The 27324-nt window shown below is 35.1% G+C and overlaps 5 protein-coding genes across 7 annotated transcripts; 2 read left to right on the forward strand and 3 right to left on the reverse strand.

Annotated features, from left to right (window-relative positions):
* Positions 1-886: 886 nt before the first annotated feature.
* Positions 887-2266, reverse strand: LOC118052466 (ubiquitin-like protein 5). Its single transcript, XM_035063457.2, has 2 exons — positions 1890-2266; positions 887-1074 (listed from the first exon to the last, which is right to left on the reverse strand). The coding sequence occupies exon 1, from the start codon at positions 2118-2120 to the stop codon at positions 1899-1901; it is 222 nt and encodes a 73-aa protein (XP_034919348.1). The 5' UTR covers positions 2121-2266; the 3' UTR covers positions 887-1074; positions 1890-1898.
* A 2574-nt stretch (positions 2267-4840) lies between these two features.
* On the forward strand, positions 4841-10698 carry LOC118052464 (uncharacterized). Of its 3 annotated transcripts, none has more exons than XM_035063452.2 (18): positions 4841-4985; positions 5160-5357; positions 5571-5637; positions 5827-6010; positions 6530-6582; positions 6945-7033; positions 7226-7462; positions 7878-7942; positions 8247-8307; positions 8391-8508; positions 8592-8673; positions 8792-8864; positions 8939-9000; positions 9556-9651; positions 9756-9910; positions 9986-10082; positions 10221-10298; positions 10381-10698. In XM_035063452.2, the coding sequence occupies exons 1-18, from the start codon at positions 4979-4981 to the stop codon at positions 10486-10488; spliced, it is 1830 nt and encodes a 609-aa protein (XP_034919343.1). In that variant the 5' UTR covers positions 4841-4978; the 3' UTR covers positions 10489-10698. The 3 variants fall into 3 exon arrangements, with proteins under 3 accessions (XP_034919343.1, XP_034919345.1, XP_034919344.1); XM_035063453.2 differs by having other exon boundaries at positions 4858-4985; positions 5163-5357; XM_035063454.2 differs by lacking the exon at positions 5160-5357.
* A 186-nt stretch (positions 10699-10884) lies between these two features.
* On the reverse strand, positions 10885-13096 carry LOC118052465 (GCN5-related N-acetyltransferase 4, chloroplastic). Its single transcript, XM_035063456.2, has 3 exons — positions 12779-13096; positions 11759-12155; positions 10885-11414 (listed from the first exon to the last, which is right to left on the reverse strand). The coding sequence occupies exons 1-3, from the start codon at positions 13083-13085 to the stop codon at positions 11126-11128; spliced, it is 993 nt and encodes a 330-aa protein (XP_034919347.1). The 5' UTR covers positions 13086-13096; the 3' UTR covers positions 10885-11125.
* A 1393-nt stretch (positions 13097-14489) lies between these two features.
* LOC118052463 (uncharacterized) lies at positions 14490-20722 on the reverse strand. Its single transcript, XM_035063451.2, has 13 exons — positions 20214-20722; positions 19908-20149; positions 19429-19585; positions 19107-19184; positions 18873-18947; positions 18670-18789; positions 17935-18099; positions 17285-17807; positions 16927-17083; positions 16588-16697; positions 16048-16160; positions 15146-15503; positions 14490-15014 (listed from the first exon to the last, which is right to left on the reverse strand). The coding sequence occupies exons 1-13, from the start codon at positions 20538-20540 to the stop codon at positions 14692-14694; spliced, it is 2748 nt and encodes a 915-aa protein (XP_034919342.1). The 5' UTR covers positions 20541-20722; the 3' UTR covers positions 14490-14691.
* A 948-nt stretch (positions 20723-21670) lies between these two features.
* LOC118052446 (mRNA-decapping enzyme subunit 2) lies at positions 21671-26130 on the forward strand. The gene is made up of 7 exons (XM_035063436.2): positions 21671-22071; positions 22179-22306; positions 23170-23265; positions 24619-24771; positions 25196-25299; positions 25388-25455; positions 25730-26130. Exons 1-7 carry the CDS (start codon positions 21837-21839, stop codon positions 25912-25914), a joined length of 969 nt encoding a protein of 322 aa, XP_034919327.1. The 5' UTR covers positions 21671-21836; the 3' UTR covers positions 25915-26130.
* The last annotated feature ends 1194 nt before the right edge of the window (positions 26131-27324 follow it).

Raw genomic sequence — 27324 nt, forward strand, 5'->3', positions numbered from 1 at the left:
CGCACAGCAGTTACAGGTCACAGGCTACTACTGCTCTGCTGGTTCATTCCAGCTAACAGCCTCCAGGATGAACTGTGTACACTTTAGTTCTTAATCACTCAACTCATCACGTCCAGATCCAGTGACCAAACCTATAGATTTGAAAGACACCCCTTGCACTCAGTATCCGTGGAAAGATCATGTATTTCCATTTCCTTCATGGCACATCAAATATAAACGGCTGCCAGTCTTTCTAAAGTTAAGTTCATTGCGGATGGACATCAGGGGTGCATTATGAATCACCAGGAGCTGTTGAATATCTATGTGCACCAAGTGCTAATAGCAGCAATCAGCGGCTCATAAACAGCATTAAAGCCCAGTTAGTCTGGTGGATGGGAAGTGCAAGCTTCATTGCAATATTGACCAGCTTGCATCTAGATCATATTGCATGCTGTTTATTGAAACGAGGGTGTTTGGCACTGCTGTTGAAAAGCACTTTCCAAAAAATTTGATTTTTTTTTTTTTTGCTTTAAATTAATATGTTTTTGATGATTGTTGAAAAGCATTGCTTTAAACCACAAACCCACATGATGATTCAAACCTCAGAAAAAAGACTACAAAATGCGACAATCTCCCTCAATTTCAAAACACTATCGATTCCTGGGAAGAAAGCCTTCTGAGTAGTCCTAATACATAAAATAGTTCATGGAGCGTGTTTACATGCAGTAATTTCATTCTCATAATGTCTTAATGGAAAATGAAAAGATCAAGGCATGAAGCATACATATGCCATCAGCGAAATAAACACCTAGTTAGTTGTCTAATCAACCAGTTTTTCATCCTATTGAAACCCTAAGAGTCCCGGTTATAAAACAACCAATTCACAGACAATTGAAACACTTGTACCAAACAGAACAACACACTGCAAGTTAACATATTATAACCAAATCTAGTCATGGCAGTCATTACATATTTCATAAAACTATATGTGCATCAATTACAAAGCATCAGGCTAGTTGCAAAGAGTAGGAAATTACTAGCAAAGAAGAGGCAGCTTCATCTTCTACAATGCCTTGCAATACTGCACTGGAATTCCTGGATCAGTGAGGAAAAGTAAAAAAAAATGGCAGTAAATTTCCTTGTCACTTTTCTCTCAACTAGTAAGCAACAAATTTATCAAAAGAAATGATAACAAATGCATCTTAACCATATTGACTATATTCCTCTAATGCAGTCATCGTCCATCAAATAGCACCATGAATTATGACACAAAAAACATAATAAAATAAGTGAAGTAAAATTTATCTTGTGAGATGAAAACCAAAATCAGCCCACTATCCCAGTATATATATATCGATTTCAGAAAAGAATGGAAAGCGATATTGCCGCCAAACAAATTCACCACAAAGCTATCAACTTCAATTAGCCTAAAAGGAAAGCAAGATAAAGACTAGAGCCTCATTAGCACAAGATAATAGCATACAGTAAATCAAATAAATGTGAACCAAGTTGTTTTAAACATTTATTTCACCGAGACATATTTTAGTTTACCATTTATATATAAAACCAAGTGCTTCATCGCCTAGTTTTTTCTCTAGAACGAAATCAACAAAACCTTCCTGATGAACAATATCCACTATATTTACTATAGCATATTAACAGCTAGCCAACGAAGTAATTCGTCAACAAATTTCGCTTCTAGATTAACATTGAAGACAATTAACCTATGATCAACTCCAACAATTAGACTAATTAAAATTCACCCGGAAAACAAATATACAAAACAGAGTCAATTTCATTATAATTCAACCCCAGCACATAATCATGATAAAAAAATCCCGCAAAATAAATTCAAAATCAAATCCCTAGAAACAGCATAAAAACTCGATTATAAGAAAGGAGGAGATTACATGTTTGTTCTAGTTGTAGTAGAGCTCGAGGCCCATGCCATCATGAATCTCGTAATCCTTGAGGGTAATATGGTCTTTATAGATGTTGTACCACTTCTGGATCCGGATCTTCTCAGCTCGGGTACCGGTCTGTGCAGCCACGAGCTTCTTGAGGTCGCCGATCGTGTCGTCGTCGTTGCACTTCACTCTCACTTTCTTTCCCAAACGATCGTTCAACACCACCTCCAACATCTTCAAAGAAATGATTGTCAAACCCAAACCCTAGACAGAAAGGACTTCTCTTCAATTGGAGCGATAACAAAACGAAACTGAATGGAAGGGAATGCTTGGCGTGTTTGATTTTGTATTTGTTGGGAATTTCAATAGCCGGCTTGGGGCCTGGGCTGATTTCCGCGTTGACTCGAAAGCGATGTCGTTTATTGCGATATTTTTACAGTCTTTAATTATAGGGTGTCTGGTCAGATTGGTGGGCGCCAGGGGTGTTCAAGCTTTATACGTAATGTTTACATTACCTAACTACATCCAACGAGTAAAAATCGGATAATATAAATATTATATATGATAGTAGATTAAGATAATTAATAAAATAGATATTATGAGTAAGTGTGAGTTTAGATTTTTAAAAATTCACTCAACCTAACCTAACCTAACCTAACACATGTAGCTAAATAAAATAATTTGAGTTCTTCATATAAATAATATTTTTTCTTTTCTCTTTGTGTTTTTTTCTTTTGCTTTCACATTCACGACCACTTCTTGTTTTTTAATCTTTTTTTATTTCTCGCTGCTCATTTGAAGTTTGATTCGATGAAATAATAATATATTTTACAATTCTAATTTTTTTGTTTGATAAGCAGTGTAATCAAGAAATAATGAGAAAAAAAATGAAATTTTCAATAATTCATATTAAACTTTTATTTTCATATTAGAGTTACAAATCTATAAAACACTTTATAATCTTTTATTTGCCTTTGTATCGTACTGTGATTTGATGGTCTGATGATAAAGAGTTTGATTATAATTTTTATACTGTTTTGTTTTTATATGAAAATTATGATGGTTTTCATGATGTCTCTGCATCTAATTTGTGAATCTCTGTAATAACTAAAAAAAAAATTTAGCCAAGCTTGATATATCAAATCCACTATGATTAAAAAAGAGTGATTGAGTTGAATTTATATTTTATGAAATATCAAAAATTAGATGGGATACAATTATATATCAAAACCCAACCCCCTGTATCCATAAACACAAATACTTTATGTAGTTGCTAGTTGGATCTTTTAGTAACAATGTGTTTGAATGTATAGTTTTGATCGAACTTCTAAACATTTTTTTAGTGTATTTAAAATAGTTTATTGTTCTAGTTTTAAATTTTATATTCAAAATATTTTTTATATCAGTTTTTTTTTATTAAAATCATCTAGAAACATTAATTTATTATTTTATTAAAAAATTAAGCTATTTTTTAATCATGATAATCTATATTTTCGGTGAAATAGTTAATTATATACACATAATATGTGCTAAGAAATTATATAAATCATATCCTAAAATTTCATATAATAACTCAAGTTATGAAGTTAAGATATTTACTTGATATTGTATCAGAATCTTATTAATTAAACGATTACGAGTTTGAATCATATTCCTTTTATTTTATTTAATAAAAAATAAATATAAGATAGTATAAACTTATACAAATTTCATATCCATCAAATTTTAATTTAAAAAATATATATTAAAGAATTATATAAATAAAAACAAACAATAATGATTTAAGTTTTTAACCTGCATTTTCCTTTTCGTCAAATAACCACCTTTTCTCCACACCCCTTCCTTTGCCGGTTTACCCTTCTCCATCTATACACGGTTCTTCTCCATGAGGTGATTTTTCAAAAACATTGCCGAGGAATCCTGGGTGGCTCAAAAATCAACGAAAACATTTAAAGGACGAGGAATGTTAATAATTATATGTATCCCTGACGTCGTCTTCATACTACACGGGACGAAAGCACATGATGCCATACAGGCAATCTTCCCTTCTAATGTTCTAGCCAATTTTCTTTTGTTGATCCAATGGATATTTTGTCTAGAAAATAATAAAATGACATGTGAAAAAATATTATATATAAATATAAAAGTGCATGAAAGTAAAAAATTATTAAAAATGTAAATGAAAGAATACGTGATATCCAAATTAAGTAATACTTTTTTATTTTTCAACAACCCTTTTTTATTTTATATATATATATATATATATATATATATAGTGTTTTCTAATAATTTTGATATAATAATATTAAAAATTAATTTTTTTTAAAAAAATAAAATACATCCAAAAACAAAACTACATCACTCTCCCACAATATCTTAATACATTTCAGTTTTATATTCCTCATGTTTTTTGCATGGATAAAACTATAAAATTTACAACTCGAGTTAAAATCTTATATTTGAGCTTCAAGAACTGATTATTCTGTGCATATATGAGAAAAGTTTTTTTTTTTTTATATATATATATAAAACATATTTTTAAAATTTATTTAAATATAATTTTAACCAAAACACCTAGTCACAAGAAATAGTTTGATATTGTGTTTCATTTTATTTTTAATTGATTATTGAGAAAAATTATCTAGTTAGTTAAACCATGTATGTTGTTTTTTACATAACCATACATATAATTATATTTTCAATTTTATTTTTATAAAAAACTAAAATAATATATTTTTTATTTATAAAAACATAATTTTTATTTATTTTGCATATAAAAACTCATCTCTTTTATATTAAAAAGAATAATTAAAAACATTCTTTTTAAAATCTATTTTTTAATCACAACCCAACGTAAAACGGTAAAAGTATAAGCACGCGACATCATTCACCATAGCATCCTTCGCGGTGTTAAGAAAAAAAAAGGAATAAATCCATAGCATCTAACTTGTGTTTTTTTTTTTTTTTAAATTATTATTACTATTAACGTTCCATTTTCATCAATTTCTCCGTCACCCATCCTCTCTCTCTCTCTCTGTCTTTAGACTCCCAACAACCAAAATCAGCATCACCGCCAGTAACCGTCAAAGAAAATGGCAGGTAAGTAGAATTGAATCCCACTTCTCATTTCCCTCGCAGTAATCAAATTCAAGCAATCATAGAAACTGAATCGAATTCTACAACCTGATTTCACTCTATAAGCACAGTGACCACCAACCTCTCTAACTTTGCTGAATCGATTTTTATTTTTTGGAATTGTGGTTGTGAGTGCAGCAGTGTGCGAGAAGATTGTTGAAAATGTAATTTTAGCAAAGAATAGGGTGTTGACGACAAATCAATACAACCAAAGGGACTGTTGTTCTGCGGCGGCCCCTTATAACCACCGCAACTTCCTTTCCTTCCACGGAGGGAAAAAGTTATTACCAAAATACCACTGTGGTTTCGTTAACCGTCGAAATATTTACTGCAATGGTCTGTACTGCTCTGTTGTAGACTCTCATTTTCCCAGATTGATCATTGCATGAAAATTCTTGTGTCTTTTGATCGTGTTCTGTGTATGTAAACAACATGCTTTTGTTTTTCCTGTTTGTGATGGAAACAGATGCTGTTGCACTATAACTCTGATTTGTTACTGTGAGTTTGCAATAATTTTTACACATTCCCTGCTTTTGGTCTTTCTTGCAGCTGCTCCGTCGACGACTGCGGTGCCATATCTGGAGAAGGTGGATTTTATGAAGCTTCAGAATGGAAGGTGAGGATTTTCTGTGGTTAAAGGCATAATTTTAGAATTATTTGGTGGAAATTGTTTATTTACTGTCCGGGTTTTAAAAGTATTATTTATGCTTCATGCTTGGAAGTTGGAACCAAGCTAACGTTAGTGTTAATTGGAAGTGGTTGAACTTGGAGCTTGTGCTTGTATTATCTCATAATGTGAACATAGTGATATTCGAGGTGTGGCTGTTGCTGGCGTTGAGGGAGAACCTGTTACCCTCACTGAACCAGTTACAGAAGCAATAGCAGCAGCCTTTTCCGCGTGGTTACTGGAAATGAAGAGGGCTGATGCATCCAAACCTTTGAGAGTGTCTGTTGGCCATGATTCCCGCATATCTGCACAGGTGTTGCAGGTAGTTATTGTTTTTCCTCTTGTGCATTGATCTACTGGCTATTTGGAACCATTTACAAACAATTTTGAAGTCTTTTCTTCTCTTCCATCCTGATTGGTCAACTGTTCTATGGTTCTTTTTTAAGCTCATATGATGCTTGTGTTATTGGCATTCATGAAACATGCTTGTAGAGTTCTGCTCTGAACCATCAACTCCCTCTTATGAAGAAATTAGGTCCAACAAAGAGGAAGATGCTTTCTTCTGACTGGATTCATCAAGTTACTTTGTTTAGGTTATGCAATTGATGTTTAGTTGTTTATACTTTTCACTGTAAATTCTCTCTCTTTTTTTTCCATCTGTGAATAATAGTAGTTGCTAATTTTACCTATGCTAAAAATGCCATTCAAACAGCAAAAAATATAATCTTTTTGAAAGAGTGTTACTCTGAATACATCTACCATGCAGTGTTAGAGCTATTATTTCATGGAATATCCACATCTACTAATATAAATTGCTGAAATTTAATGGTTTAACTTGCAGGATGCAGTTTCTCAAGGTATTGCTGGTGCAGGCCTGGATGTTGTTCAATATGGGTGGGTTTATGATTTCCCATCTTATTTGATTTTCTAGCAATTGTTTTCATCTTACTGTTCATGGCCTTCTCTTTGATATTCCAAGCTCAATGATATTGGGCCAAAAATCTCTTTGGCTGGATCTTGTGATGGCCTTTTCAGGGAAGACAGCTTATATGGCTTTTTCCTCCTCTAGGAAGATTATGATGGATCTTAGCGGTGGCTAAGACATGGTTTAACCATTGTTCCTTCATGATTTATTCTCAACTTTTGTAGCATCTTACGTTTTGCAGACTGGCATCTACCCCTGGAATGTTTAATAGCACACTAACTGAAGACTTCATGATTTACTCTCAACTTTTGTAGCATCTTACCTTTTGCAGACTGGCATCTACCCCTGCAATGTTTAATAGCACACTAACTGAAGATGAGGCTTTTTTATGTCCTGTTGATGGGGCTATAATGATTACAGGTAACTGGTTGATTTTCTGTTAGATTAAGTTGGCCTATTATAATTGTGGGATTTGGAAATGGCCCTTGTAATGTTGCCATTTTTGTTGCTTGAACTTTTGTGCAAACCTTGCTTTACTTTGGATCATGTTAATAGACTTTCTGACTATCTTTCACCTGATCAAATTTTTGGTTGATGTTATTTTGCAAATAGCTAGTCATCTTCCTTACAACAGAAATGGGTTCAAATTCTTCACAAATGCTGGTGGGCTTGGGAAGGCTGATATCAAAATCATTCTAGAGCGTGCTGCAGACATTTATAAGAGCTTCACAGATCAAGGTTTAATGAAGTCAAAACGGAAAGCTTCTGAATCCATAAAAAGACTTGATTACATGACTGTGTATACATCTGATCTTGTGAAGGCAGTCCGCAAAGCTGCAGAAAATATAGGTAAATGTTCTGAAACAGTTACAAAACCATATTCCAGGATTAAATTCTGTTACCCATGGTGTGAAACACAAATTGGTAAATTTGGGAATGCTACGGTCATCAAATATTTCTGTTTTGCTTCATTAGGAGACTCTCTGGACCTTGGTCCACATGCTAGGCAGTGATCCTCTTGCTTTCTCTAAACCCCAACTCATTTCAGGATTTGAACACGACTAAAAATCCCAAGTTTAACCACTGGGTTTTTCCCTTATAGTCTTTTTTTTAAGAAAATATTTTGCATTTTCTTGGAGATGTTTTGCATGAGATTTCTACTTCATTGTTACTGGTACTTGTTTAATTTATTTTTTTCCAATTGCCTGTTAAGGTGGTGTGATCCCATTTGCTAATTGTTGATTGGAAATTGTTAAACTTTTAGAGAAGCCATTGGAGGGATTCCATATTGTTGTTGATGCTGGAAATGGAGCAGGAGGATTTTTTGCTGTAAGTCATATTGTGATTTATTTAGCTTTCTTCTGTTCGTATAAAATTTTAGTGTTCTCATTTGTTACAAAATCTATACTTGATGTACATTTAGTGCTTCCCAGTAATTAACTTTCTGAACACTACTGCCTCTGTTATCGTCGGCATTTAACCAAGTGTCTTGAATCTTCATAGTCCAGACTGTGGCAACACAATCCACAACATATATGCAGTTACTTTGTTAAAGAACTTCCTTCCATTTCCATTATTCAACCTTTTCATCACCTTGTCGTCAAATATGCTAACATTTCAGATGGTTTTCCAGGAAAAAGTTCTTCAGCCTCTAGGAGCTATCACCTCTGGCAGTCAGTTTTTGGAACCAGATGGTAATGTTGATGTCCGAAATTTTTTATGGCTATTGATATGCAAATTCTTTATGTAGTAATACTAAAATGACTTTTCAAAACAGGTATGTTTCCAAATCATATTCCCAATCCAGAGGACAAGACAGCAATGAAGGCTATCACCCAGGCAGTCCTTGAGAACAAGGCTGATTTGGGGATCATATTTGATACTGATGTTGACAGGTATTTTAATCATCTCAATCTGTCCAATCATATAGCACATTCATGTATCAGCTCTTTTTTCAATGTAAAATCATTTCCTGTAGATCTGCTGCTGTTGATTCCATTGGTCGTGAGTTCAACCGGAATCGTCTGATTGCCTTGATGTCTGCCATTGTTCTAGAGGAAGTAAGAGCTTCATACTTGATTTGTCTCAAGTGCTACTGTTTTCATATACAACTTGTGTCCATTTCTCTTTTCCCCGCCAAATTCATTATCAATTTGGCCCTTTGTGTTTTCCATTTAGCATCCGGGAACAACCATTGTTACAGACAGTGTGACTTCAGATGGCCTGACAACATTTATCGAAAAGAAACTCGGTATGCAGAAAACTAAAATGACACATTGTTTATTCTCTGTACATGAATATGCTTATAACTGCAGTCCTTTTTAGGGGGGAAGCACCATCGGTTCAAAAGAGGCTATAAAAATGTCATTGATGAGGCTGTTCGTCTGGTAAGTTGAGATGCCAAATTTTTTACTTGGTAATTTTTGGGACAGTTTAATGAAGAAATAAACCAAATAGGGAAATTTTGGGTATGCAGTCTTGATTGTTGGACTGGTAAAGATGATAACGTTATAGTACTGGCTGGATGGAGTTTCAAACCACACGGAATATGATGTTGGTGTTTCTGAAGGTTGTATGCAAATCAGTATGAAAGTAGTTTCCTTGAGGAAATTGTTATTGAATGATAACCTTACTAATGGTGACTGAATTTGTTCAGGGTGTTTCTGATTTGCTTTTTGTTTGAAATGCTAAAATCTTTGTTAGATCTTCATCGTCTATTGTATATGGTCCATATCATATCGTTTTGAACAGGTTTATAGGATCTTGTCTTCAGTGAGCTAGAGTTCAATAAATTTCTTCATGTCGATTTTAGTATAACAACTTTCAACAGCATGTCTTGTTCTGCCTTTGGTATTTAGATAGTCTCAGTGCCATTATATAACAATTTGGATGATCTTCTTGCTTTATAAATTCTCAAACAAATGTGTTCACATTGCTCGCAGAACTCTGTTGGTGAGGAATCACATCTGGCCATTGAAACCAGTGGCCACGGAGCTCTGAGAGAAAACCACTGGCTTGATGATGGAGCATACCTCATGGTAGGCTTTATATGAAACAGAGCAAGGTTAAGCTTGTTTGGCTTATTGTATTGTCAATTTATTGCTTAACTTTCATCTTTGCCGTTTTCTGTTTATCCATGCAGGTTAAAGTTTTAAATAAACTGGCTTCAGCTATAGCTTCTGGAATTGCTGGTGGCAGCAAAGTTTTGACTGATCTGGTAGAGGGTCTGCAGGAACCAGGAGTAGCTGTGGAATTGAGATTGAAAATCGATCAGAACCATCCAGATCTTAAAGGAGGGTACGGTTTTCTGCATGGCTTGTCACATTTCTATATTATTTTGCTGTGGTGTAACTGATCACTTAGAACTTCCAGATCTTTCCGAGAATATGGAGAGGCAGTGCTGCAACTTTTGGAGAATCATATAGAGTCGGATCCAAAGCTTCAGAAAGCTCCTGTTAACTATGAAGGGGTGAGTTTGACACAGATCAAAATCATGTAGGATGTATTGAAGTGCCTGTGACTAGTGATTTGACATCAAGTGTCATGCTCTCAAGGCATCACGATAAATTCTCTCCTGTCCTTATTCCCCTTTCCCTTTCTTAAACAGGTTCGAGCTTCTGGTTTTGGTGGGTGGTTCCTTCTTAGACTCTCACTTCATGATCCCGTTCTTCCCCTTAACATCGAGGTAGAAAACATTCTTTCATTTTCTGCATCAACTGCAACTGTTATCTCTCTATATATAGCAACTAAAAGTAACTGCGCTTCAGGCAACTAGCCATGAAGATGCTGTGAAACTTGGACTCGCTGTGTCTTCTGCTGTCAAGGAATTCCATGCATTGGATACGTCTGCCTTGGATAAGTTTATCCAAACATAATTAGTTGAGTTTCGAGTTGCAGCCTTTCAGTTTCCATGTGCAAGACTTTTTGTTGAAGTCGGCATCCCTTCAGAGTGGGTTATCTGCGGAGATGCAAAACACCGGGTGCTTCGGAGTCTTTCTCGTTAAATCGGATTTTGATGAGATATTAATAAAATATTGAGTGACAAGCCTTTTGTCCATAATAATAAATTGCAGTCTTTGGTTGAACATGCTATTTGAATTCCTATCCTGTTCCTCAATTGCGTTAATATTGGCTTCTGTATAGTTTCGAGGGCCCCAAAAAAGAGTTAATAAAGTAAATCGTTAATCGGGCAAGCAAAAATTATGATTGAATTGAGGAAGGGACAGCAGCTAGAAAAACAAGCAGCAGATTTGAGTTAGGAGGCGACAAAGTGCCAGGCAAAGTGAATCATGTTTTCTGAAATAGTTCCAAAAGCTTTACAAAAAGGCCATCTATCACACAAACGGGCACACGGTAGACATTGCAGGCATCATAAATACAGCACTATGAGATCCTTGAAATCCCTTTAAGATCCAGCACATATACAAGATTATACGAGGCGGTTCAATTATCCTACTTCCAATTTTTCCTACACGATTTACCTTATCAATTCTTCGTGTGCTCCTAAAAATTCTATGTGGTGATTGGGGTGTTTAGAAGCTTCATCATGAAGTTGAATTTGATATCTGGTGAGGTCTTAGGCTGGGGCCAGCTTGCACCTTCTGGTACCTTAATACATTTGAAACCCTGCCCTTTATACAGTTTTGTAGCTCCAGGATTATTCAAATCACAGTGCAACGCAATGGAACGGCAGCCCCAGCTCCTAGCTTGAGCCTCTGCCTTCGCTATTAGTCTTTTAGCTATCCCCTTCCGACGAAATCTCTCCCGAACAGCAACATTGGATATATATGCAATCCCAGTCCTGTGGCAGAAGCATGCATGTCACATTTGTAGGCATGAAATTTAAGAAACTATTTGCATAATGCAACTGAAGTAATCTATAGGCAAAAGAAGCAAGTAAAAGAAACTAAGTGGATATAAATAATGCTCATCAGATCATTTGTATTAGGGTTGTCTTTGCTTATGATTCCTTGTTTCAGCATGAACACGGAACGATCAGCAAAGATTGTCTGAAAAGTATTTCTCAAAAAACTCTCGGTCCACCAAACATAGAGACGGTGGACAGCAAGTTTTCAGCAGTTAATTCTCTTTGAATAGCTAGGACAACAAAACAGCTGTGCCATTTGGTAAGAGCAAAAAACTCACCTTCTCTGCCTGAGTGGGCCTTTCCTTGGAAGAAAGTCGGCAACAGTGTCCACAGTCAATATCCCAGTAACATAGCCTCGATTGAGACTGAACTTCCCATCAAAACCTCCAATTTTGAAATCTTCAATTCCAATATAGAAAGTTTGATCAACTGAGCTACCTATGACAGCAACCAGACAGGTTCTTCTGCAGCCATTTGGTATACTGAATCCTGATAGCATGGCTGCCAGCCTGTCAACCCTCAGCACAAAATCTAGAGGGAAGGAATATTCAGGAAAGAAGGAACTGCAGTGAGTCTCAGCCACTTCCCAACAATCCTCCAACCGCGCTTCCCTTACAACTATCTCCGGAGATACAGTAGGATAAAATTCAGCCACTTGACTTGCTCTGCATAGTCCTACACTCAATGACCAGAATCGTCCAAATGAACTTTAGGGAACAGATTCTACGCAAGCAGATGATAAAAGATACCATATTCTGACGATTTTTTTTGACAAGCAGTCTTACTAGCACATACTAGCACAAAAGAAGGGGTCTTGTTTTCATAAAGTTGTTAAATAATTTTTTATTCACAGAGAAGCCCAGCAAGCCATTGGCTACGCTACCCATGGGAGGATAGCCTTCCCTTGCTTTGCCCCTCCCATCTCAAATTAAAGCAGGATTCAATCCTAGATCGTTTGTTATCTGTGATTTTACTATCTAGATTAGCTAACACCATCAGTTGTAATAATATATTGGAAGTCTCACAATTAACTACAGTTTTTATCAATTCTGATAGCTAGATTATATCAAGTCAAAATATATCAAGAATTGAAATCAATCAGAATTACAAATAGATCAGGGATCATAACAACCAGTTAGTCAACAAAATATTGATTACAGGTCAACTGTTGAAACAACAACACGGTAAAGCATAAATATAAAACACAAAAAGGAATGATAACCAACAAAAGATAATCCACAGTAACTTCGAATCCAGCAAGAAATGAAAGAAAAGCTTAAAAGGGTAAGAGATTTTACCTGATTTGGGGAGAGAAGAGAGAGCGAGTTCATTTCGAGAAACCCTTGTTGAAGAAGAAGTAAAAAAATACTGATTTTGTTGTTGTCGTTGTTGTTTTTGTTTCTTGAGATTGAAATTAAGGTGGTTGTTTATGGATGTTGGAGATACTGAGAATCCCAACGGTATTGACCGCATTTCTATTGGAAGAAACTGGAGAGATTCTCTCTCCGCCTCCCCCTCTCCCTCTACCTCTCTATATGGAAATGGAGATTCTTTCTGGTTTTTGTTTTGGTTCAGTAAAGCCTGAACGCGACGAGCAAAATGCATCACACGTGTGTTGTTTGTCACTGTACGTTGTGGCTTCTTCCCCTCCATGTAGACTTCATTGGCACGTGTTACCGAGTGTTACAGAAATTGTCCATGTTTAATTTAAATTCAATTAATAAATAAATTGTGATGTATTTGAAAAATATAGAATTTTTTTTATTACTCTTATCTTCATTTTATTTCTTTTAAATATGTTTTTAAAAAATAGATGGATAAATAATTATTTTGAAAAAAATAATTTTAATATTAAATTTTTTTAATTATAAATCAGTGGAGTTGACATTTAATTTATTTTGTACAATTATTAGAAATTGAGTTTGATTTGTAATTCAATTCTTAAAACCTAAAATAATTCTAAATATAAAATTTCATTAAAACATTTTAATTGAATTTAATTAAAAAATTCTAAACAAATATCATCTTTATAAAAAAAATAATTGACTCGTGTTTATTCAATAAATTATAAATTAAAGTTTAACCCGATAACCTAATTACTATTGAAAAAAAAAACACGGACTTCTACAACCTTTTTTTCTTTCCTAGGCCAGCCTGGTTTTTACTAAAAACAATTGAATTATTCTTTAGTCAAATCATCCATACAAAATGCATCCACAGAATATTTAATTTTTCATTATCAGAAGTGAAACAATACCCAGCGAAATAAACCATTTAAATGGCCTGGCTATCGCTTAATTAGTAATCTCCTAAATTGATTCTTGAATTCATATACAAATCCCACACATCCTTTTTAAAAACCCTCAACTTCCTATTACTTATTAGTCTTAAGTTTTGAGCATTTACCCGTCTCTCGACAACTATTTCTTACCATAATTCTTGAAGTGGTTGAGATTCTCAGGCATGGAAACTATTTAAGTGTTGTTTAGAAAAACATGTTGGATAATGTATTTCAAAAGCAGTTTTAAAAAAATTAATTTTTTTTATTTTAAATAAATATATTTTTAAATTATTTTAATGTACTAATCTTAAAAATAATTTTTTAAAAATAAAAAACATTATAAATATACTTTTTTAAATAAAAAACATTTTAAAAAATAATTATAACTACACTTTCAAACAAACAAACGCTTCCAACCACAACTGATTTCCAAACCATGTTTGGATCAGAAAAGTACCCAAAAGTACCCACATTTTAGATGGTTCTAAAGTAAATATGTCAGAGCTTTTCTTTTTTCTCATCTACTCGTAAATCAATCGTTCATTGAAAACACACAAGCTCTCTCTTCTTTTTCCCTGTCAAGATGCAGATCTTGAATGCTATCACTTTTTTTTTCCACTTCTTTTCTCTCTCTTGAGACTACGGGTACAGGTCTTTGATGATGGGTTGATGGTTTCCATTACACAACCTTTCTAGTATTTCCACGAAATAGCTGAGGAGCAAAAAAATCACGAAAAACATTTTTAATCTTTCTAACGTCAACGTAATTTATTTACATTACACAGCATTTTGTTTAATCTTCTTTCTAAAAGGCAAAAAAAAATAAAAAAATCTAGAATTTATGAGTACAAGATTCAAGAAGCAGGTAAAAATCTGACAGAGTTTAATAAATAAACGTGTCCCCAGTTCTCGGAAGTGAAATTCAATTACCTAGAAATTAACAGGAAGACTGCTCAAGAAAGCTAAGGAGAGGGGAGATGTCGATTTACCAAACAGGGAGCACCATGTAGGGAGTTTTGCAAGAACTCTCTCTGTTTTTGGTGTTAATCGGTCAACATCTGTTCTTAACTTCAACAAGGGACGCTGGTCCTGTATCGTTCTATCCACATTGTCAGCAGAGGGCATAGATTTTACTGACCAGAAAAGAGTTAGCTCAAACTTCCTTGGTGAATCGTTCCCTCCTGAAAACTGAATGTGATGCCATCCATCGACACTAGTCTTGTTGCCATAAGGAATTAATTCTTCTGAGTTTCCTGTATCCCATGTTATAAAAATTTCAGGAGGTAGGTGAGAGGAGCAAGGAAGATGTTCAAAGGGATGCATTCCAATGAAGGTACTCAAACACGGAAAAGAGGGGATGCACACCAGAGAAACCTCAACATACCTTTCAAAATGAAATCTTCTATCTCCTTGGTATTGATTGCAAGAGACCAGCGCGTGGAGAATTTTGTATCAATTGAAACTTGTGTGATTCTTTCTTCTCCCTTGGTATCACTATCAACATGCAGAGTGGGAATATCTGACTCGCTCCATCCACTTTCAGTATCATCATGGGTCCAACAACCATAGTTGACTGAAAAGGCGACAAAATCAACAACCTTGTCTTTACCACATGTGAATCCTTCTTTAATCTGTTCAACCTCCTTCTCAAGCTTTCCAGGGGTGTTTGAAAATAGAGATATATAAGAGAGAGGATCTTGCTTTTCACCATATCTTCCTGAAGCATCGACAACATGCACCACCTGTGCATCATAGCGTACATATTACAGAAATTAAGTGATACAGCAGGGCACATCACAAAACAAAGAGATTGTGCTTTTTAAAGATTTATTGCAAAACCAAGGGCACCCAAGAGAAAGAATGAAAAGTTGTGGCAAAGCCAGGACTCCACTGATAATGGAATGGACCTAAAATATTTTACTTAATGGATAGTGTATTACAGTATTATGTACCGTTTGAAGAACAGCAATAAGTTGGACTATTTTTTCAAACAACATAGCTTATATGGTGTTAGTGTCTAGTATCATGTGATTCAAACATCATAGCATTTCTAAGCTCGTCCATATTTGATGTTTTCCTAAATTTGGCGCGGCAATGTAATATGGGGACACACTATTTCATGGTAGTTTCTGTTTGATTACTTAAGACAGTATATGGAACCGATGAGAAAATGTTAGGGTTACTAGCTAATTATAGTCCACTACCCAATAATCACATTCTCAAGGAATTTTTAAGGATACAGACCAACAAAAAACAACTATAGTCAATTTAGAAATAGATACTTACATTTACAGCTCTGGCAGTGTCTTCTGTAAAAGGTTGAATAAAACCAGATAATACTAAAATAAGTGAGAGGCCAAACAGGATGCTGGTTGCAAGAATGATTGACCTTTTTGCACCTACACACCAACAGCATGAGTAAGAGGAGTAATGAAAATAGATTATCAGTGATATATATATATTTTAAAAAAACTCTTGTATATATTTTCAGTAACTGCACTGAAATTGGTAATTAAATACTCATTAAAGCCTTAATTACTAACGGTATGAGTCGGCTAACATTTCATAAAGAATGCATATGCAGGTCGATAAATAACATTATCAAGTCGGTCATTTTAGCAATAAAGCCACACTATGATAATTAATTTCTCTTGTATTGCATCTACATAGACAAACTGGCCATTTGAAACAGTTAATCAAACAGAAACTATTACTGATTTACACAATAAGATCTCAACATCAAACAGCAACCAATACAAAAGTATCATTAAACACAAATATCAATTTCAGATGCAACCAAATAAGGAAATCACATAGAGTCCAAACCTGAAAGATGAACATATGAAAGTACATAGATAAAAGTCAGGCATATGCAAACAGCAATGAAAGTGGAAATTACTATATTCCACAGCCATTCTGGTGTGCCGCCAGGATTCCTGCACAAAATTAAAAAGCAATATCAATTTCTAAATGTCTGGTAAATCAAAGTAGCTTTGTAATTATGTAGATATATGAAGAGCTCTAGATGCTAAATAAGACTCTATTCAGTATGTTCCATGTTGAAATTTAGTGTGCTACACAACCAATATGGCCATAATAAGTTTAGAAGAAAAGGACAAATTGAATAGCTTTCTAGAAAGTAGCATGATTAAAACATAACTTTACCTGTCGAATCGAACTGCCATTCCGATAATTGTTCCAGCAAAGCGAATGAAAGTTCCAGAAGAAATCAGAATTGGTACTGCCAAGCCCATCAAGAGGGTTGCAAGTTTGAGTGGCTTAGGCAGCCGAGCTGGTGTCAGAGTTGCTTCAAGCAAACCATCTGAATGTTCCAATGCCACAAATAATTTGGAGAAAACACCATGAGAACAGCAATTTATGAGAATTTGTTATCACGCTAATGGTAAAACATGCTTCCATTGGACTGTAACTTGTTCTTTACACACAAATATTTTCCTTATCTAAGGTAGAAAAGGGTGTTTCTTTCTTATGAAGGGTGGAAAGATGTCAAACATAAACTTACATGCAAATGCTGGTGGAACAAGCCAAAAGACTGCTAGGTACGATGATCCGATTTTATAATAGTTTCCTATGATCAGAAGAACAAGCCACTGAACAAAACCAGCTTTATATAGCCACCTTTCAGCCTCTAACTTTACCAAATCAGCTATGACAACAGATGAAAGCTGCTTTTTCTTGGAGTAGACAATCAATAAATACTTCTTCAGAATAAGATAACCCAAATGTTGACCCGTCAAAGCCCCAAGGAGTGCAGGTGCAGCAAATAGCCCAAGCACCAGCAATGGGTTTGCAACATAGGGCACTGGTGATGGAGATATTTGCGGTACAATGAAGGCCGCAAAAGCAGAGAAACTTATTGAAAATAACAACATCAGGATAGCACTCAAGCATGACAAACCCAATGAAATGGTCGCTGAAGAACCACCCATAAACAATGACGCCGCCCATATTAGAAGTGATTGCAGTATCACTGAGTTATGAAGCATGCTTGCAAAACGTTGACTGTACACAATCATATATGTCCCCTGAGATTTACTCAAATGTCAGATAAAACAGTGGCAGACTTCAAACTAAGGTTGCCAAATGCGCTCAGTAACCATCTCAAAGCAAAGCCAAGAAAAGTGTTAAAGAATTCCAGTAGTTATAACGTACCAAAATATCAAAAAATATAGCACTGTCATGACCAGTTTTTAGCTCTTTGTCCATGTCCTTGCTTTTTGGAAGATGAGGGGATGAAGCAATCCGAAGCAGAAAAGCAAGCATATTTTCTCCAAGATGCTGGAGAGATCCAGACTTCAAGAGATCTAATTTGTCATTCTGCATGGGGCAATTTTCAAAATTTAAATGACTACATAGAAATTCTATAATTTTGTTCAATGCCAAGTGACATTGTTATGGCAATGCTACTCTTTTTTTTTCCTTTTTTTTTTATCTGGATGCCTGTCAATGAGGTCCAATTAAAGTGATATTCTGACTGCAGCAAACCTATGCTAACATGCAGCTAAACATAAGCAATGCATCTACCTAACTCAAGGCCACAGCCATCAAATATCACAGATACTATCACTATGTGGAATCGTTTCTTTTCTTCAACATTTATCGAGCCACCCAAAATATCACAGGTCATGGATGACCATAGCCAAAGTGTGAGATAGTCATAAGTATCATGTCATGACTCAAACCTCTATCTTTGTTGATTTCGAATAAGATAAATAAACACAACAGAAATATGATCCCATCATATACAGCTAAGCTTAAATTGTTGAAGACAGTATTTCTGTGAACTTCCATCATTTATTATTACAAGCAGAAGGGTTCTGTCAAGCAAGTGAACATGACACGTCCTTCCAAGAAGATAAATAAAAAATGGACAAACCAAGAAAGTACCTTAGTGTGATAAACTGCACCATTATCCGTGAAAGCAAAGTCAAGCCCTGAAAGACCAGCAACCTCTTTGTATACTTGGAAATCTGTCGCAGATTTGATGACTCCAGAAGAAAACAGATCCTGCAAAACTAAATCCACTCAAATACATCAACTACCCAAAAGTAATGTATAGGAAAACAACTTTGATAATAAAAGCTACAAACCTGTGCTATGATATTCCCAGATGGGTATTTCGCTGCTGACGCAAAGTTTTCAATGGCCCATGGATGAGGTCCGGCCTGTTAGGAGAAGAACAATAAATAAGGGAGGGGGGGGGTAAAAAAAAGGAAGAAAAAGGTTCAGAGGCTGAGAAGCAAGAAAGAAAAGTTGAGAATAAGGAGGTGTTGACTAAATGAATGATAATGCAATAATAAGTAAATTTATACAGAAAACAACACCTGAAATATGCCAGACTTTCCTCCTACACCCATAGCCTCCAAATCAACAGCCAAACGAATAGTCTTACTCCATGGATGCTGCATCAGAAAACACAATTCAGAATATGTAAGGCACCATGGCACACTTGAAAAATTTGTAATTTGAAATAGCCAGAAAAGTACTCACGTCAAAAGGCAAGACACACTTTTAGCAAAAATTAAAATAAAAACAAAACATCGAGAACATCACAAACATTTTCAAAATCTGTAAAAGACTCAAGCTACAACAAGTCGATAAAACAAAGGAGGGTAAATTAGCAAACGCATCGATAAAGCTTCAAACCTGAGTGATAAAGCTATGAGCCCCGCTCAAACCCTCCTCTTCCCCAGTATTAAACAAAAATATCACACCATTTTTAAACCCATGCGCCCACTGCGAAATCCCTCGAGCAAGTTCCAACATCACAGCTACACATGAACTGCAATCTCCAGCCCCTCCCCTGATACATCAATAACAATCTTGTCACTACAAGAACCCAATAAATAATAACATATTCATCAAAACAAACTTAAAGCACGTGTAACTAAACAACCAGCTCGACGAGCAAGCAGTACGAGACAGGATTAGATAGGACATTGCAAACATAGAACGAACCAAAAGTTACTATCTGTCCCGTTCCATGAGAATTGTCAAGTCCAGTCCAGTCCTATCCGGTCTCGTACCCGATATTATGTAATCAGTTATCATAAAAATGTAAAAACCAACTGATTTTTTAAATGATCAATAAGAAAAAGTAATGCCAGCCAGGACAGAAATCATACGTGGAGAAAACGGTATCAATGTGAGAAGACACAAGAATAGTATTATCAGCAGCTTGATTTGGAGTAAATTTGGGCAAAATTCTTAAAACAACATGTTTAAGATCGGCATAAACAAGAGTTTTGCCCCTAAATAATCCACTAGTTAAACGATTCGCTCCGGTTTTCGCGTGAAAAAAATCCACCTCAACATCCACTTCATAGTACGCGTTTTTCTTTATATTCTCCACTTCCGCCAAAACATACTGCAAAAAAAAGAAAAGATAAAATAAAATAAAATAAAATAAATGAATAAGTAAATAAGTATACCTGCAAAGCGAGGTCGAGAGATTCAGAGCCGACGGGATGAGGACCGAAATCTGTCAATGCTTTGACGTGTTTGATGGCTTGGATTTCAGAGAAACCTCTTTTACCGGCTTGTTCAGCGGTTAAAGGTGAAGGCAGATTTTCGAACTGGTAATAGTGAACGGAATAACACGAGTAAATTATGACTGCGGATAAGATTATCCATACAGATCCTGACCGTATTGATTTCATTGATGAACTCAGATTGGTTGTGCTATTCGCATATGGTGGTTGTTTGGGCGGTCGTTGCTGTGAGTTCGAAGAGCGAGAAGTTTCCGGTCGTTTTCGCATTTTTTTTTTTTAATTTAAGAGACGACTTCTCCTGGCTTGGTTTGTTTGCGTCTGCTGTTGTGAGTGAATAAGGGCTTCGTTTCTGTTTTTTACTGTTGCGGGGCTCGCTGAATTTTCGGTAAGAGGAAAGAATGGTTGACTTTAGGTTGTTTTTTTTATTTTTATTTTTTTCTCTCTCTCTATTATTCTGTTGCAGGCTTTGTTTGGGAGCTGATTGAAGCGGTTGTTGGAGGAAAAAGGGGACTGAATGGGCTGGGCCTTTTTTTGACTGGGGCCGGTCAGTGCCTCTACTCACGGTTGTCGTGTCCGACCCACAAAATGACTTGTACATGGATTCATTAAATTATTAGATAATTTGTGAGTTATATTAATTTTCTTTATTAAAATAATATATATTTTTTATTTTTTAATATTAACTTGATTGAGCTATCACTAAATATGATTTAATTAATTATATTTTAGTATAAATATATTTTTTATTTAATTTAAAACTCGGCTTAAATAGATTCTAAATTAATCTATTAAATTATGTTTAATAATTATATTTATATTTATTTGGGCATGTACATACATGTGTACCTGAACAAAATTTATAGATTGGCTGTTGACTAATTTAAGAACATTTATCTTCAAATAAAAACAGTATTCTCACATTTGCTCTAATTTATTTATTCCTATTATGCTCATATGAAATAGTAAATTTAAACATCAGTCAAGTATTTGTCTACACAATGCAAATATTTAGCTACTTTAAATTGTGTAAATAATTTAGAAAAAAATTAAATTATTGTTATTATTATGACTATTATTGGGAAAAATAATAGCAAGCTCCTTTTCCTTCTTAAATAATAAAAGGTCCGTTTAACCCTATATCTGACACTGTTAGTGACTTATCACTCTAGCTAACAAAAGGTGACAAGGAAAAAAAACACAACATATAGGATAATTAAGACCAAAAAAAAAAAAAAAAAAGGAAAGGGACAATTTAAAACACGTAAAATTTGCCTTCTTGCCCGTATAATTGCTCCAAATGTTGGACCTATGGGCCTGCTTATCCCGTTCATTACGGCCCATAAAAGTTCACCTGCGGCCCACTATAAAATCCAAATACTCAGAAGCAACACCCTCTCTTCTAGAGGCATACAATAATATTCACTGTAGAAACTCCCCACTTGATCCCAAATTCCATAAAATAGGAGCTCTTTCCCTCTCTCTATCTCTAAAAAACACCAACTGAAAGAGCTCCTTCTCAACTCAACTTTTTTAAAAATTAGGGTTTAGGGCTCGAGAAAATCGATGTCCGGTCTGAATCGATCTAGCAGCGCTGCGTTAAAGAACGGCGGCCTTCCTCCTCAAGAACTTCTTGACGATCTCTGCAGTCGGTTTGTCTTAAATGTGCCCAAAGAAGACCAACAATCCTTCGAGAGAATTCTATTTCTCGTCGAGTACGCTCATTGGTTCTATGAAGATAACTCTGTCGAGAAAAATCCCTCCTTAAAGTCTTTCACTTTGAAGGAATTCACTTCTTTAAGTATCCTTTTAAATTATTATTTTTTTGTGTTTTTTCTTTGATCTCTTGATAATGCTGTCTATTTTATTATACAAGTTTAAGTTTTTTTCTTCCTTAATACGTTGCAGTGTTTAACAGTTGTGATGTTTTAAGACCGTATGTTGCTCATATTGATGATATTTTTAAGGATTTTACTTCTTACAAAGTTAAAGTTCCTGTGACCGGTGCGATTATTTTGGATGAGACTTTCGAACGGGTGAGTTCTTTTATAAGTGAAACATGGTGATAAGTAGTTGTCTTGGTATTTGCTATTATGTTTTGTGTTCATTTGATATGAATTATGATTATTGCCTGTATTTTATTTGCACAATTCGGTGCTTGATTGTTAATATTTTTAAGTTACGAAAGAAAAAGGGAAAGAAAGTCTTTTGTGTTGTAATTTAAACAGAATGAGAGGAAATCAATGTACTTGGTTTTTCATCAAGATTTTGGATTTTGAACTAATTGAAATGGAAATGAGAGTGTTGATATGATGCTGAATTTAATCTAAGGACATAATAGTCAGAAACTTGGAGGATTAGTGATGTGGGGTGAAATACTTTTTAGCTGGAGAAACTTTAGTTTAGGTTCATAAGGTCAATGATGCAAATTGTTTGGTGAATGGGTGCTAGTGGTGCATTTATCATCCACAGATACGTGATCTGGCCTTTGCCTGAGAAGGAAGTAGACACTTGAAAAGTAAAAGGAAAGAGGGAAGATGCTCTTTGGATGACAGGGTAGTTCTGAAAACTCATATACCTCAAGTGCTTTGAATTGTAGACATAGCTGAGATGATGTCTATTCTTTTTAAGAGCTATTGCTTTGTGTGCATGGCAATGGCTATGTGAGCTTAGTAAATCATGATGCTGGCTTTTAAAGCATGCTTACCTGATTCCCTGTTTTAACCTGTAATTCCTGGGCTTCAACCAAAGCTTTTCTGTGTGATTTAAGGAATAGTTTTAAACTATTTACTTTGTCTGAGTTATTCAATACTTCAGTAAATGATTTACATTACACAATACTTCAGTAAATGTGAAGTCCTCTTATCAACTTTCTGAACTTGGTTGATGTAATTGACAGTGCTTGCTAGTGAAGGGATGGAAAGGGACGAGCTGGAGTTTCCCTAGGGGGAAAAAGAACAAAGACGAGGAAGACCATGCTTGTGCTGTCCAAGAAGTAAGTTTTTTTCCCTTGTGGGTTTGTCTGGGTACTCGCATATTTATCTATGAAAGCATTTTAATTTGGTGTAAATGTAATAATCTATTTTCCTGAACCAGTGATTAGTGAGAGAGACAATTTATCAAGTTTCAGACATTAGTAGTTATAGTTACTTTTATGATGAATGATGCTATTAGTTGTTATAGTTACTTTTATGCTGAATGCTGCTACTGGTTCAGTTAAACACAGTGGGCTATACATGTTTCAATGGTAGACAGCTTGATAAATGCATGCAACAGTGGGCTTGGGATCTTGAAATTCTGTCCCAAGGAAACTCTCTTTCCAGTTTTGATTTATTTAAAAGAAGAAAAACACATAATTGCTAATGGTTTTTCACCTTTCTACTTTCATTGACCATAAATCTAGCACGCATTGACCCAACCTTCAATTCCTTCTAGCACAAAAATTTTCTCTTTTATGAATTTTAAATCGTCAAACTTCATTCTGTGAGCAGATGATGTCAGGCTAGGTTAGGAGTTGTAGGTATTTTGGGAAGATATCAGGATTTATATTGGATCTATAATAAAAAAATTAAATTATGACACTAACGAAATATAAAAATATAAAAAAGAAAAATTAATGTTATACATTGCTACAAAATGCTTGTATATAAAAGAAAAATATCATATTAATCATCATTTTAGTTAGTTTTTTATTTATTTATTTGGAAAACAATGAAAAGTGTTTGATGGGAAACCATGGAGAACCTCTAAAATATGCTTTCCAAATTTAGCACAAATTTGTAAAACTGTAAAATTAGTTTTTCAGTTCTTTGGATGGAGAAATATTACATTTTAATAGAAAATTTCAATTTTCCTTCTTCCCACTTCAATATTTTAGAAAATTGAAATATTACTTTGTTTTTTAACAGCCTCTTAGATTCCCAAATATTATTAATAATCATCAGTATACGAATTCCTACATAGACTAGTTCAACAAGAAATCTAAAAATCCAATAGTCAATTAAAATATAGATTTTTCTTTCGCGGCTACATCATGAAAATTTTTGGTTTTTCCAATCTGAATGCTGGCTTGCTCTTATTCAAACTTCTTTTTTGGCCCACAGTGGAAAAGAGTCTAGTACGGTAGAAAGTTATTTTTAATCCATTTGTTGCATAGGCATTGGTACAAGTCATTTTTGTAGATCCTCAGGTGGTTGGGGGGGGAGGTTCTAATATGATATAAAGGGGCTTTAATTGACTGCTGCATACTTTTGAACTGTAGTTGATAAGAGTGATTAAAGATAGGAGGATGCAAATGATTGACCCAACACACATTAGTCATTAACCTGCCTTCTCTTGTGGAATATAGGTGCTGGAGGAAACTGGTTTTGATGTTTCAAATCTTCTTAACAAAGATGACTACATTGAAGAGATGTTTGGACAGCAGAGGGTGCGGCTCTACATAATTGCTGGTGTGAAGGATGATACTGCCTTTGCACCCCTTACAAAAAAGGAGATCAGTGTATGTGGCTTCTTATTTATTTTCATTTAGAGTTACTTTTAATTTTATTGACTTGATATCTTCTTACTTAGAAACATTAAGAATTGCATGAGGTCAATAATTAAGGTTTTTCTGAACTCAATTTGACCAAAGAAGGATGTAAGATACTGACAGACATCAGTAAAATGGGTGTTTTACTTTGAGTGAAGGATCTTAGTTGGACTGTCTGTCATGCTTTTAGTCTTTGCACCTATTAGCCTACAATATCCATGGCTTCTATGGCCTAGCCTCCGCATTTGTTGTCTGTTTTCATGTTTCACTAACAAGGAACGGCCTGCTTAACCTTTTATTATAGTGCTATCTTCTAATTGATAGAATGAGTATTAAATCTTGGTTGCTTTTAGAATTTAGCAATGATGTGGTCATTTATGTTGTCTGCTTGCAGGAAATTGCATGGCAGCGGCTTGATGATCTTCAGCCAGCAAGTTACGAAGTAATATCTCGCAGCATCACTGGCCTCAAGCTTTACATGGTTGCTCCATTTTTAGCGTGAGTGCTTTGATACACCATCAGTACAGTTTTCTCATGCCTCTGGATATTTTTTGCAATTTTTTATAGATATAATGTCCATACACAGGTCTTTGAAATCATGGATTTCGTCACACCAGCTCCCGGTAGCCACTAGACTCGATATGCCTCTCAAAGGTTTGGCCTTTTTCTTTCCAATCCCAGAATGTTAAGATATACTGATACATTTAGAGAAGAGAATTATGCCTTTGATAATGGGAGGCCATGATTACACTTTCATAAATCTTTGCATTCACCATCTTATGAGGCTTTGAAGCCACATTTAGTATGGTCTCTATGTGATCCTCTGCTCTTAAGATGTTAATAGAATTCCTTTTATAAAAAATTAAAAAAAATCAATGAAGTAGCAAACCTATTTTTCATTGATGAGTTCTTTTTTATTTCTGTCAAGCTATGTGCGTGTGGAAAGCAAGGAACAATTCTATAGGGAGCAGCACAGTGATAATGGAGAGCCATTTAAATAAGCCTGGATCTGATGCTCATCCTCCTGACATGGGCCCTGGCAAGAGCTTCAGAAATTTTAGATTTGATACTGCTGCCATCTTGCGAGCGATGGAATCTGGGTTTTCTGCTTAACTCTCAGAGCTCTTTCCTTTTCTTTTCTTTTTTTTCCTTTTTTGTTTCTGTAAATGCTTTATGCTCACATAGCTGGTTAGCATTTCTCTTGTAACCAAACATCATCAGTCACCTTCATGCCACCTTGTTGGCTGTACCTGGTGTATATTGTTCGTGTCAGAATTCCAGGTTTGGGTTTTATGTATATCCTGTACAGAAAAGCCCGTTTGTGATTAAGAGCGCACTTTCATGGTTTTTCATTTGATAAAAAAAAATGTTGTTCCTTGGCACAGTAAAAATCAAGTGGATTTTAACCTATTTTGAGAAAGGATTCGAAGGTTACTAATTAAAGAAAGATAGATTTGAGAGTTAGAATTAATTAATTCCGATAGGATTGTATACGAGTCTTGCGAAGTCATTGTGGTACCTTTGATTGCTGTCAGGATATGTGGTTGCATTTTGGTCTAGGCATTTCTTTTGACTGCTTCACAATGAGAGCTCTGAGTTGTCAGCCTGGTATTTTGCAGGATTTACTACTCATTATGTCTGGTAGGTTTTTATGGATGATTGACTGGGAAAAGGAGCTTTCCATGTGATGTTCATGCACTGTGCTGTAGTGGCTAAAATTGAACGAAAATGACCAGCTGAATTAATGGCATTTGCACTTGCATGTCTTCCAAAAAAAAACGTTATGTTTAGCTTATTAATTTCCCTTTCGCAGATAACCATGAAAACAACGCTGATCTTGGTGCAGCTGTTGTTCATTCAAAATCTTGTTGGGTTTTATAGTTATCCATGAAGTAGAGAAATGTAGAACTTTCTTTACATCTTCTTTATTCTTGTGGTGTTCAATTCTTGTCAAACTGTATGTGGATGCAAAGATCCTGTCCATTATTGGATCCTAACTTTGTTCATGTGGTATTTGTTTCTTTAATGTGCAACTTTTTGTAGCATTGTTTCTTTTTGGTGTTTACAGGATCTCTTTGTCATGGTCCTTTGCGATTTGATATGACGTAAAAAGATGAGCAGGTTTGTTTTGTTGAAGAATAATTGAGATGCTATTATTCTTGAAACAAACCTTCAAAAGAAAATCGCTCCCATTACTTTATATTGGATTTTCTACCTTCTCATTTTCCATGTATTTGGGTGCTCTTTGTTCGAGATGTAGGCTGTGATTGACTTAGGGTTATAAAACTGTTCAGTGGTAACAAAAACATGCAAAGCTGTAGATTGACTTGTGATCAAACCCTTGGATTTTTATCTCCCTCGAGCCTTAGCCAGATTTCTGTGGAAGGAAGGGAATGTACCGATCTCTGCATTGGAGGCAGGGACCACATTGGAAGCCATGTCTATTTGTTTTAGCCGCCTGTAAGGAAGAAGGTGGTCTACAATTGATAACGGCTAGCTTGAGTTTCCAAGTGGTCCTGGCAA

This window comes from Populus alba, chromosome 8 (genome assembly GCF_005239225.2).
Source record: "Populus alba chromosome 8, ASM523922v2, whole genome shotgun sequence".
Lineage (NCBI taxonomy): Eukaryota > Viridiplantae > Streptophyta > Magnoliopsida > Malpighiales > Salicaceae > Populus > Populus alba.